This window comes from Spermophilus citellus (assembly GCF_964194105.1).
Source record: "Spermophilus citellus genome assembly, chromosome: 13".
NCBI lineage: Eukaryota > Metazoa > Chordata > Mammalia > Rodentia > Sciuridae > Spermophilus > Spermophilus citellus.
The window spans coordinates 9,278,177-9,290,963 of NC_138193.1; the positions used below are offsets into that span (position 1 = coordinate 9,278,177).

Here is a 12,787-nt window from a genome sequence, read left to right on the forward strand (position 1 = left end):
TTGTCTTCTTTTCGGGCTTTTATGAGGGCAAGATGGGAATTTTCACAGAACTGGGGAAGGAGGACATAAAAACACAATACCCAAAGGATACTCTGGGATTTGGAGAATGAGGACTCATCTATTCCCCTTGTTTATTACACCAAATGATAGAGAAGCCAAGACACTGTCAGTTTTTCTTAGTCCAGCCAGGGGTCTACAGCCTCCTGTCTTCTGTCTCGAGGACACAGCTGAGTTGAGGCACTTTGAGATCAGGCTCTGCCTCATGGCTCTAACTGCAGATGAATTGTCGGATGAATTGCTCCAATTTGTCCTGATTGTCCCGGCTGGCAAATGTAGGGGACAGGTGAAGCTGGGGGCCTGCAGGGCTGGGCGTCTGCTGCAGCACCTAGGCCATGAGATGGGACTATGAGTACTCCCACACAGGACCGTGCTCACAGAGCCAACAGCCACACCTGGTCCTCAGAAATCTGCAGTGAGACCTCTGGCCCCTCAGGCCTCTGTCTGGATGTAAACACTGCCTCTGTCTCTCCAATTGCCCTCAGCACCCCACCTGGGAGTAGGGGAAGCCAGTGGTTTAGGATACCAAGCTGGATAAGAAAACTGCCTCATCCTTCATCATGTCTATTCCTAGGTAAATCCCAGTGTCTACAGTGTCATCAGGGCCAGCCCTGTCAGGTGGGGGACACAGCTGGTTTCCTTGAGCAGTTCTATCAGAGGTTGAAAGCAGGAGGATGGTGACACTGGCCCTCTCACCCCCAGGTCTCTGAAGGTCCAGACAGCACTGATGGCGAGGTTTGGGTCCACATACTCTAGAGAGAGGAGAAGTGAAGGCTCAGGGGGAGCGACAGGACACAGCTTTCCTCCTCTTGTTTAAGTTTAAAGAGGGAATAATAGCCCAGGGATAGGGCTTCGATTGGACTGAGGGGCCCTCCAAACAACAGGAGCTAAGGCCCTCTCTGTAGTCAGTTCTTGGAGTTGGGCTGCCACTGCCAGCAGGGGGCAGCAGCCACCAGCTAATCCACCCCACTAGAGGAACCTGCGCTGGCTGCTTGGACTCACCAAAGATTCCCTCTTCCTGGGCCGTGACCTGAAAGAACTGGAACAACTGCTCTGTATAGCCTGCCTCTGCAGAAGGAAGACCTAGATCCAAGTCCTGCATGGGCAGAAACCTGCCCTGAGCATGGCAAGCACAGGGGGAGCCTTACCGGTATCTGGCAGTTGTCCCTGGTGGAGGAAGACGGCAGCCTGTGCAAAGGCCTTGAGCAGTGGACTGAGCAGGCGGCAGAGGAAAAGGAAGAAGTCGGGGCAGCGTGACTGCTGGCTGAGCTGAAGGGGAAGAGCCCAGGGTGAGGGGAGCTCCCCATGCCCCCTGCTGCCTCCCTCCTGGAGTGACTTCTCCCAACACACCCTGAAGTACCGGCCCTCTGCCTCCTCAAAGTCATCACTGTCACTGTCAGTAAAGTCCCCACTCGGTTTCCACAGCAGCTTTGCACTCAAACGCTGACGCCCCATGTCACAGGCTGGCCGAGAGCCTGGGGTCTGGAAGCCATGAGAGCCATTAGTCCCTGACAGGCTGGCCAGGGAGGGAGCCCCAAAGCACGCACAGGCCAGGGCAGGAGGTGTGAAGGGGACCCCAACAGTACACACATGTTCTGTCATGACACTCGTGGGCCCAGGGCAGCTGCAGTGGAGTCAGGCTCCCTTGTGCGCTGGGCCATTGGGCAGCCCACTCCCACAGCACAGAGGAGTCTGGGGCAACTGGTACTTGGAGAGGCAGGAGCAAGCTAGGCCCCACACAGGGACTCTGCCTCCAGCTGCCACACCTACCTCCTCAGCGACCAGGAGCCCACACTGAATGAGCCGGTCCAGCACTTCCTGACAGTAACAGTAGGAAGACTGGCAGGGCTGAGGAGAGACGGACACCTGTGTGAACCCAGGAAAGCCAGGGGCCTAGCCAGAGGTAGGGCAAGGCCACAACTACTACCACAGGAGGGTGCAGGATAGGGCTGGGCCACCTCCAACAAACCAGGAGGGGCCCAGGACCCTGTGGGCGGGTCTGACCTGCAGCAGCAACAGGTCCTGCGGCAACAGGTGCAGCAGCAGCAGGATCTGGCGGTGGAGTTCACTCTGGCTTAGCAGCTCTATGCCCTGAAGTTCCCAGGGCCCCTCAGGTGGCACTCTGCCTGCCAGCAGCCCACGCACAGCACAGGCTGGTGGAAGCAGGGGAGAGTGAATGGGCAGGTCCCCTCTCCCTGCACTCACACCCTACCCACTCGCACCCTTGGGACTCACCACCCACAGCCTCGCTCAGAAAGGCAGGCAGCAGCTCTGCACTCAGGCGAGCCAGGTGTGTGAGGCCTGGGCCAGGCCGTGGCACCACCACCAAATCCCCGCGGTGGATGCGCAGCAGGATCACGTCTGCCCGAAGCAGGCTCAGCGTGTGTTGCACCAAGCACCGCAGCTGCCCTGAGAAGCCCACGTCAAAGCCACGCAGCAGTGTCTCCTCTGTCAGCCAGGAGAACTCCCCCAGGAGTTGTGACAGGACCACACCCTATGGAACACAACAGAGCTGAGCAGGAGAGCTGGCCACCAGGCCTCACCACCCAGCTCCTACCTTCTGGTGCTTGAACAGCAGCAGCGTCGCCATGATGGCTGTGCTCATCACTGCCGAGCTGGCCACACTGGCTGGGGACAGAGGCAGGTGCTGGTCAGGGGCCTGATCTCCCTGTCACCTGGCAAGTCTTCCCAGCCACACAACACAGCTCCACCCCAGCAGGGGAACAGGACTGGAGAACTGGCCCTGGTCACACATATGCAAAGCCAGGCCTTGGGCTCGGGGCCTGCCTGGGTCTGTAAGGCCTGGTGGGGGTGGGGGTAACAAGGGACCTCTGCAAGTGTGTGACTCTGTAGGCACTGGTAAGCCCCTTACATGCACCACTCCATTCAGCTGTCCTTACCATTTGTAGCTAAAGGCTATAAGGTAAGGGGACACTATGAGTCCAAGGCAGGCTGGTAGGACTTGATGTAGTGGCCACAGCTGGGCATGTGCCTTTGTGCTGCACATGCTTAGTGCAGGTGGCAGCCTGTGTGCACTCAGCTACTGCCCAGCTACCCTGCACCTTGGGCAGGGGCAGGGTCCATTCTTCTTCACGTGTCCCAAGTATGCCACCAAGGGTTGGTGGGTCAGATGCAGACATGAATTTGAAACAGGAGTCCCTAATGACTGGTCAACCCAGAGAGAAGGGACTGTGTAGGACCTTCCCCAAAGGCCGGCACCCAGTTCCCCTCACCATGCAGGATGTGCCGGCTCAGTTGCCTAACAAGGAGCTGGTCCTCTTCCTTGAAGGCCAGGAGGGGCCCAGTTGTTGGGGTCCACTCCTGTTCCTTCTCTGTGTCTGGGACAACAGTGCTGGACAGACACACAAACCGAATGAAGGGACCAAATCTAAAAACAGGCATGTTTGGGAAGCCCAGAGCATTCACCTAAGGTGTTTACTCAGCGCACCCCAGGCGACGGCTCCTGTAACCCCCACCCCTTCCAGGCCTGTGGGCCATGTTCCTCACTCAGACCATAGGCAAGTATCTGGAATTATCCATGACCCCATGCTGCATGTGAGGCAGGGGTGCTGACATGCCTGTGTGAGTGAGGTGAGAGGGTTCCACTTCAAAAGCTGGACGGTTGCCTGTGGGGCCCTGAAACACCCACACCCCTGTCCTACCACTGGCCCAGCACAACGGGCTGCAGCAGGTGCTCCAGGGTCTGCCTGCCGCTCCAACAGCTCCTGGCATTGATGGTGTACTCCTGCCAGGACAAGACTCTCAGGTGACCTGCTCTAGCCACAAACCTGCACAGACCACTGAGGCAGGAGAGGCTCTCCCTCAGTGGCTTTGAGGGCCAGGGTGCCAGAGGACGTAGTAGACTTTCATCCTTGCCCAGTTAGCTACATACCTGCAGGGAGAAGGGCTGGGCAAGGTGCACCCGGACACAGACCCTATGGAGGCAGCCCCAGGAGCTGCGCAGTCTCTGCAGGACAGCCAAAGCTCCCCTCCACAGCCCCAGGGGACTGGAGGCCTGTGGGGAGGAAAGGCTGAGCACCTGGCTTGCTGGGGACACTACTCTCAGGCAGGTCTCAGGGCTGCCTACCCTATCCTGCTCTCCAGAGATGCCCTCTGCTCCCAGCCTGTAACTTTATCTCAAGTCCAACCTCATGCAGGCATGACCTTGCCCTCTCCACGCTCCCGTTTTCTCATCCATGAAACAACCCTAAGAGGGTTTTTCAAGAATGAAATGAGATAATGATATAACAGCTATGAAACCTGCTACAGAACGATACACCTCACACCCTACTTGGACCCCAGCCCTAAGGGGGACTCAGCCATGGGACACAACATTATGCCTGTCTGAAGATGGTGTCCACTTGGAATCCCAAAGGGCAGGAGGGTCTCACTTGATGCATGTCACAGGATATATCTGGAACCAGGTCGTAGGTAATGGCCACTGGCACTAGCATAGCATCTGGGACAGTACCCACGTGGACTGCCTGCACCACTAGTCCTAGCCAGGCCTGGCCTAGGGCTGACAGCCGTGGCCCTGGAGCTCCAGGGGGCTCCTCCAGGAAGATGAGCAAGGGCTGCCCACTGACCAGCAGTTGCTCCATGGCCTGGGAAAGGAGGGAGGGGGAGGCAGGTGTCAGGGCAAGAGCAGAAACAAAGCCCTATTCCCTTGGCCTGGCTTACATATGACCAATGGGAGCACTTACCGCATGGATCACAGCCCTTGCAAGGACCCCTTTGGAACTGTCTAGAGAGAGGCTGGCCTCTGGGGGCAAGAAAAGCCCCCCAAGATTCCTCAGCAGGGCTCTGTGGGGCACAGAAGAGTTGATGATAGAAGGGGCTCCAGAGATGGGACTAAGCTGGAGGCTAGTGAGAGCCTGTCTCACCCAGAGCCAGCCTATGCCCTGTCTGAACATACTGAGGCAGCCATGGCCCTGAAGCCCATAGCTGACCCTCCATCTGTGACCCACAGGATGGACTGCCATATGGCTGGGAACAAGGGTCCTGGAAGGGGGCCTTTGGGGAGCTGCTGTCAGCATATGCCTCCTCACAAATACCCTTCCCCAGCCTGGAACTTCTCCCATATGTGACTGGGGACACATGGCTCTTACCTGAGAGCAGGAGAGCAGGCACGGGAGTCCCAAGCCACACGGAGCACACCCAGGCCCTGGGAGAGCAGCACAAAAGGCAGCAAGATTCCATCCAGGATCGACTTGTGAGTAGAGAGGAAGACCAGCGGAGACCCCTGCTCCAGGGAGAACCAGAGGGAAATGCCCACCCGCTCCCACCCTGACTTCACAGGAAGCCAAACCCCATCACCTGCAAATTCAAGGATCCCCAGTGGGAGAGGAATCAGCGGAAGAGCTCCTCCCCGAGTACATTTCCAAAACTTTTAAGGTAATGAATGCACTGATGTCATGGTTGTTAAGACCATGATGAAAAGACGTTAGGAGCGGCCCCCTGGGAGCAGGACCGTGAGACTACAAGGGAAGGTCGCTGGAGAGCAGTGGATTTTTCCCACCACATGATGGGGCTGGTCTGGACTTCAGGGCTCTGCCTCTCAGGGCTCTGCCTCGCTCCTGCCCCTGCATCTCACCCCAGTGTGGGCTGGGCCTTACCGCCTGGGCGGCCTTATGGACCATCTTCATCTGGCCCTTGTGGAGCTGCACGTTCAGGAAGAGGCAGTTCAGGACCCGCAGCAGCAACCAGCTGAACAGCCTGGGAAGGGCTTGTCAAGGTCACCAACGGGCCTCTGCTTACTCAGCACTTAAGACAAAGCCTGACATACACAACCCTAAGCCCTTTCCCTCAGGGACTCACTCATCCCCTGGCTTTAAACACCAATTGTATGTTAAGCTCTGCACACGTGGGTCCCTAGCCCCAGACTTTCTTCTGAGCTCTAGACCCATCTATGCAACTGCATCCTCAGTCAGGAGCTGGAACTTTTTAATTCTAAAATATCCTTCCTGGGCCAACTCCCTTCTCCCCAAGCCTATCCCACTCTGTACGTACCACCAGGTTCTAGGGTACAGGTGGCTCCCCTAAGATTTCTCCCTTTTCCCCTTCCCTGCCCACAGTCCCACCACCCAATCCATCAGTGAGTCCCATTATTAGCACCTTGATCTCCTGAAACCAACCTCATCACGCTGCCACTCCTTGCTTAATACCTTTGAACTGGTTTCGCTGCACTTAGAGATCTGGTTATTTCTGCCTTTCAAAGTCATCTCTAGCTACTCTTCCCCTTTATTTGCTGGCTTCTAACCACATCAGCTTCTTGAGCAACACAACCCTTTCCTGGTCAGGGTCTTGCTAGTGCTATTCCCTCAGCAAAACTGTCTCCCCCAACTTCACTTCTGTACCCTAATAGTCAGCTTCCTTTTCCCCTTTTTTGTCCTGCCATACAAGGCTCCTCCTGCTCTGAGCAGTCTCTGTCTCACCCCTTCCTTTTTACAGCTGTGTCTCTGTTCACCCCTCCAGTGAACAGAGTGGTGGTGACTGAGCCAGAACAGAAAACAGAGACCACCAGTGACCTTGACAAACCCTGCACTGTGACAGTTCCTAGACATGACCACCTTGACTCTGGCCACCTCCCTCTTGGCCCAGCTTAGATTCCACCCCTATCATGATAATAATGACTTTGTGAAAGAGTCTCTGGGCACAGCCCTGCTGCCCACCTTCCCTCTGCCCCTGAGCAGTCGGATGGTGCTGGGGAAACACCTGGGGACTGGTTCCTCCATCTCACTCCTTCCTTCTTACAGTTGTGTCTCTATTCACCCCTCTAGTCCCAGTGTCCTGCATCTAACAGGCACACAGAACTGCACTGCATGAGGGTGGGGCAGGGAGGCACCTGGTGACAGCAGGCTGCAGCCCACTCAGAAAAATATCATCCAGCTCTTGCCCACTGTCCAGAAGGGCAGAAGCCCCAGCCCAGGGACCAGTGCCCTTCAGTTCAGAGTTACCTGAGTAGGAAGGGGCGGGGTGGAGCCTGGATATGGCCCAGGATGCGCTGAACCTCCTTCTCCATAAGGTCTGGCGCCTGGCCTTCCCCGGCCCCTCCCGGTGCCCTCCCTGAGAGGAGGTTCTGTACCCTGTGGGTGCAGGGCAATGGTGCTAGGGTGAGGCAGGCAGCAGACTGCCTCCCCAGGACTTGGCTACAGGCTTCACTCTCCCTCCTTGAGAAGAGGCCCAGGCAAAGACAGCACTCTAGAAGCCTTGCCCCAGCCAGTCCTCTCAACCAGCCCTCTCAGCCTCCCCTTTACGGATCCAGAAGTGCCAGGCCACGCCCACCCTGTCTCCTCACCCACTGCTTTCCATGATCTTCTGTGAGGCATCCTGGCAGGGGGGGATGTGCTGCTCTAGGGACCACAGGAAATAGCAGAGCCTGCGAACCAGCCAGCCTCGAAACCTGGGCACAGACCCCAGAGCAAGGGAGACTGTGATTCAGAGAGGGCCACCCACAGGGCCCACAAGGGGCTATGCCTCAGGAAGCCATCACACCAAGCCAGTCCCTTGTTCCCAAGATACTGAGCATGGCTTATCGCAAAGCAGGGAGAACAGACCACCTCTCTGTACCTTAGTCCCAGCCCTCTCCCCACCAAGAGGGACACAAGTTCAAAGCCTGATGCCCAGTGGGCAATCCATACATGCTCACAAGAGGAGCTGCGAGAGTGCTCACCTGCCTCTCCCTACTATGGGTATGAGGCGCTGGACAGGGACCATTCTTTTTCCATCACAGGAACAAAATGGCACTTTATAACAAAGCAGGACCCAGCAACCCTCCACCAAAAGAACCCTGGCCACCCCCAGCTCTGACCTGGTGTTCTCCTCCTTCACTAGGATCACGTTGCAGAAGCCCAAATCCATTATGCTTCTGTGGAAGAGGGACTCCTGCCCAAGGGGGCAGGGACAGCATGTACTGGAGGGCCTTTTCATGGGCCAAGGAGTTCCTGCCCAGCCCCTTTAAGTGGCCCTTCAATTCTACCAGGAGAAAGAATTACAGCACAGCATCTTCCAGAAGACATTTGACCCAGATCTAGATGCTGGCTCAGGAAGAAGGGTTCTATGCTCAAAACAGAAGCGCTGTATCCTATATGGAATTGCTGTCCTAGAGAGCAGCATATCAAAGTCTGGGAGAGCCGGGTACGCTCCTGCACACCTGTAATGCCTGCAGCTTGGGAGGCTGAGGCAGGAGGATCATGAGTTCAGAGCCAGCCTCAGCAACAGCAAGGCGCTAAGCAACTCAGTGAGACCCTGTCTCTAGATAAAATACAAATAGGGCTGGGGATGTGACTCAGTGGACAAGTGCCCCTGGGGTCAATCCCCAGTGCCCCCACCCCCAAAAATGTCTGGGACAAGTTCTCTCATCAACATCAGAGGGACATGTACCCTGGATCTTTGTTGGATTGCAGGCCCCTCAGCACCAGCACATAGCATGGGTGCACAAGAGGGCTTCAACCATGTGCCTGAGCCTGGGGAAGTCTGAGTTAACGGTGTCCCCACAGTACTCATGCAGATGTGGCTAGAAACCAACCATATAGGCACACCCTGTATTCCCTTTGGCCCCTCTGGCCTGGGAACCAACCATAGCCCAACAACACACCCAATACCAGTGCCTCCATTCCCTGAAAGACAAAAGCAGAGGTGTGGGGCAGAGAAGGGCCATGCTTGGAAAGGCATAAAGAAAGCAGCTTCCCAGGACCACAGCTCCCAGAACCAAGCTAACCTGAGCTTCCTAGAGTGGGGTCCAACCTGACCAACACTTACCCAGCTCTTGGGGGTGCAGGTCTGGCAGCAGCGACCCACAAAAGGACGATACTTCCCTAGAAATGGGGTGACAGCCTCCAGCTTCATCCCAAAGCCTGAGGACCACAGGCTGGTCTGGAAAAGGGCCACAGGGAGAGGTGAAAGGACTTAAGATCCTTGGCAGGGGAAGGAAGGCACTAGGAATTAGGGACACAGGAGGGGAAGTAGGAGGGCAGAGGGTATCATGAGAATGAGAGGGACCACACTACCTCCTGGCCATTATGGCTGCTCCTCTGCTGGACTGGGGATCTGGATTTCAACATGGTGGACATGAGGGTCTACAAGATCTGAGAACCAGCCACCTTTCTTCCCGCAGGAACCTGACCTATGGGAAGGTGAGAAGACAGAACCATATGGAATCTGAGCCATAACCCAGGAGCTCCTGGGGTGACTCCAAGGTCCTACCCCAGAACAGAGAGACAACATCCAGGAGAGCAGCAGTGAGGAGGAACCAGACTGGAAGCTAGGAGTTCGCTCAGTTCAAAGACCCATCTGTCTTTTAAACCTCTCCCAGTGTCCAGATCAGGTCCCTCTCAGATCAATACGAGAGGCATTGATTGTCTTACCATCAACACCTACCCTGCCATCACCTAGAACTGACCAGGCCTGTACTGGAGATGGAGACTGCTACTGTGCAGAGGGAAAGTGCAGGACTGGATTGGCAGGACAGGGCATGGGACTGCCAATAGGAACATAATCATCACCACAAGGGCACCAGGTCCTGCTTTCCTGCTCTTCCCCTCTCTGCCAGAAGACAGCTCTTTATCTACTCAATCATTACAGGAACGTGACTGGCTACTAGATGACGGACAGCAGTGGACTTTAGAACAAAGAAATGGTGCACAGACCCATTCACAAGGAAAACTCATCCAGCTGGGTAGGAAACAGATATTTCCACAATCAAACCTGTCTCATATGGCACAGAAGACATCAAATGGTAGACAACAGACCCCTCATACTAGCAAATGTCTACGTTGCATAATATAGCACCGAACCACTCCTGGCTCAAAAACTGGACCCTAAAATTCCCTCTACCCTTGGGACCAGGGTTGTGGCTCAGGGGTAGAGTGCTTGCCTGGTATACATCAAGCACTGTGTTAAGTCCCTGGCACCACATAAAAAAGATAAAAACAAATAAAATAAAGGCATCGTGTCCATCTACAACTTAAAAAAAAATCCCTCTATCCTGATCTCTCACTATGCCCCTAATTATCTATACTCCTCACCCTAAAATACTATGAACATGCCAGTGTGGGAGTGCCCTCCCCTTCCTGCCACCCACAGAATTCTTCCCATGGCTTAAGTTCATGATGCCTTAGAAATACTCTAGATCTCCCTTTCCTCCTTGAGTTGCCCAGTCCAAGCTTGCTGGTCAAAGAGCCATGTCAAGCCCTCTTCCAAGGCTCAGGTTTCACTTCTCATCATCTCCAAGTGTTCTGAGGCAAGGGCTGAAACTATGTCATCGGTGCGGCCACCATCACTCTGCAGGAAGGAGAAGCTCAATGACCATGCCTTCCTCTCGAGGGATTCCTCTCAAGCTGTCCCCTTCTCTGACCAGTTATACAACTTAGAGAAACAAAGCCAAGCAACAGGGTCATGCTTCCCACAGTGCACAGGTTCTGGGGGACCCATCTCAAATGCACTCCATTTCAAAACTGTACTCACAGCCCCATTTACAGACAGCTGGCACAGTGAGACTGCAAGCCAAAGCTGCACTTTGGGAAGTCCTGACTCCTTGCAAGGAGGATACCTACATCCCCCCAGCCTCAAACTACTCCCATTCTCAAAATCTAACCACTACACCTGTGCTAATCCTAAAAGGGCGTGTAAAAGACAAGGGCAAGGGGTAACTTCCATCTGCCAATTCAGCTCACACAATCCAGGGCAATTCTGGGATATATCTTTCTAGGACCCAAGGTCTCAAAATGGGAACTATGGGTTGGGCACAGGAGCCCGCCCCTATAATCCCTGATACTCAAGATGCTGAAGCAAGAAGATCCAAAGTTTGAGGTCAGCCTGAGCCTATCTAGCTAGGCTCTGACACAAAATAAGATTAAGGAAAAAAATTGGGTCTGGCATGGGGGAAAACACCTGTAATTCCAGAGGCTGGGGTGGCTGAGGCAGGAGGATCGCAAGTTCAAAGCCAGCCTCAGCAACTTAACAAGACCCTGTCTCAAAACTTAAATTTTAAAAAGCTGAGGACATGATTCAGTGGTTAAAAGCCTGTGGGTTCAATCCCTAGTACAAAAAAAAAAAAAAAAAAAAAAAAAGGAAAAGAAAGAAATTGGAGCCTTCTGCAGCTCCTGCCCTATGCCCCCTCCCCAGGACACCCACAGCAGAGGTTGCAAGCTGCATCCCAAGGGGCAAAGGCAGTTCTCTCATATCTATTTCCTCTAGCTACATAATGCTCTAAACCATTATGAATTAGGGCCAACGTTTGAAACAAGAGAGCTTGTTATATAAAAATCAGGGTTTCCAGCCGCTGCTGCTGTAAAAATAATGTTCAATTAGACCTCTCTGAGCATGTACCCCACTGGGCCTCGGCTGGAGGCAGCCCAGAGGCCACTGTCTCTTCCGCTCAGCAGCCCAAGCCCACTCGCCCGCCACCACATGTATCCTGCGCACATCTGAGAACGCAGACCGGGACCAAAGCAGAGTCCAGGACGTTCGCGCCCTTCCAAGTACCGCGAGAGAGCTGATTTCGCGAGGCAAGGCTCCGAGCGTCTCGCAGACCCACGGCGACGCTCCCTGAGCTGCCCCAAGGACACCCGGTCGTCCTGGGGTGCCACAGGCCGAGGAGGGAGAAACCAGCCCTCTGGCGCCACCCGCTGCCACAATTACCCTGAGGGGCTCCTCTGCGCCTCAGGCCCCACCTGGCCTGCGCTCCACTCAGTCCTCCGCCCCACTCCGTCCTCCGCCCCGCTGCTGCCAGGCCCAATTCCCGGCCTAGAGCCAGATCTGAGTGGCCCAGACCGGAAACAGCCCCCCTACCCTCACCTCACACCCTCCACCAACTCCCGCCAAAGCAGCAGTGCGGCGAGGCAGCCGAAGGCGACCACGCGACGACGTGCAGTCTTATAGGCAGTCCTGGGAGCCAATTGGGACGCGCGCCGGGCCTGAAGCCCCGCCTCACCCGTGGATCCCCTCCCCCCACGCGCTGCACTGGGCGCGGCCACGTGCTGACGCTCTGGGCGGGGCCTGCAGACGCTGGCGGCAGTCAAGTGTCTGTGCGGCTGCGGTGCCTGGCACTGGTTGCCCTCCCAGACATGCCGCACCAGCCCCTACGGACCCCCAAGATGTATGCGAGACCCGAGGCACCCAAAGATAGGACGAGGACTCAAGAGTGGAAAGAGGTTCTCGGGTTGTACCCCCCACCAAGCTGGAGCTCAGGCTCTAGCGAAATCCGAAGCTGGGGACACATAGGAGAGCGCCGGGCACGGTGGGCACACTGTGACCCCCCGGCTCAGGAGGCTGGGCAGGACTGCAAGTTCAGGACCAGCCCTGGCAACTTACAGAGATCCTGTCTCCAAATACAAAAGGAAAGGGCTGCGGATGGAGCTCCATGGAGAGCACAGAAAGTACCTGGCGTGCTGGAGGCCCAGGTGGAATCGCAAATCCCACAGAAAATAAAGAGTTGCGAAGTAGCTCCTTGGTTAGGCACCCTGGATTCAACTCCCGGTACCTGCCCTCCCCTCCCCGCCAAGAAACAAGAGAGAGGCCAACAAGTCAGGCCTGCCACATCTTCTCCTCTGTTAATCGGAACTCCAGACCATACTCAGGGACCTTCTGCAACCACAGAAGGTTTCTTAGTTAACACCCCGTTCTGTGTCAGCCCTGAGCCCCGTGTGAATGAAGACCTGATGGGCTCACTGATCTTTTGACTGTTCCCAGAAGTCACCTGGAGAGCAGCAAGTGGTAGACATGCAATATA

General features: G+C 55.5%; 1 protein-coding gene across 2 annotated transcripts; it reads right to left on the reverse strand.

Moving 5' to 3' along the window:
* Positions 1 to 69: 69 nt before the first annotated feature.
* On the reverse strand, positions 70 to 9,328 carry GPAT2 (glycerol-3-phosphate acyltransferase 2, mitochondrial). 2 transcript variants are annotated; one of them, XM_081265497.1, is made up of 21 exons: positions 9,066 to 9,328; positions 8,818 to 8,931; positions 7,868 to 7,941; positions 7,355 to 7,459; positions 7,014 to 7,142; positions 5,673 to 5,772; positions 5,166 to 5,299; positions 4,761 to 4,860; positions 4,449 to 4,661; positions 3,950 to 4,072; positions 3,720 to 3,802; positions 3,291 to 3,409; positions 2,615 to 2,685; positions 2,293 to 2,551; positions 2,062 to 2,210; positions 1,828 to 1,905; positions 1,418 to 1,539; positions 1,206 to 1,326; positions 1,060 to 1,125; positions 754 to 809; positions 70 to 385 (listed from the first exon to the last, which is right to left on the reverse strand). In XM_081265497.1, exons 1-21 carry the CDS (start codon positions 9,126 to 9,128, stop codon positions 115 to 117), a joined length of 2,550 nt encoding a protein of 849 aa, XP_081121623.1. In that variant the 5' UTR covers positions 9,129 to 9,328; the 3' UTR covers positions 70 to 114. The 2 variants fall into 2 exon arrangements, with proteins under 2 accessions (XP_081121623.1, XP_081121624.1); XM_081265498.1 differs by having other exon boundaries at positions 133 to 385; positions 1,408 to 1,539; positions 9,066 to 9,181.
* Positions 9,329 to 12,787: the final 3,459 nt, after the last annotated feature.

Coding starts and splice junctions, on each gene's coding strand:
- GPAT2 (XM_081265497.1), bottom strand. CDS start 9,128: ATGTCCACCATGTTGAAATCCAGATCCCCAGTCCAGCAGAGGAGCAGC. Junction 5,300..5,672: donor TCCATAAGGCCGCCCAGGCG/GTAAGGCCCAGC, acceptor TCCCTGGAGCAG/GGGTCTCCGCTGGTCTTCCT. Junction 1,906..2,061: donor AGGACCTGTTGCTGCTGCAG/GTCAGACCCGCC, acceptor GTCTCTCCTCAG/CCCTGCCAGTCTTCCTACTG.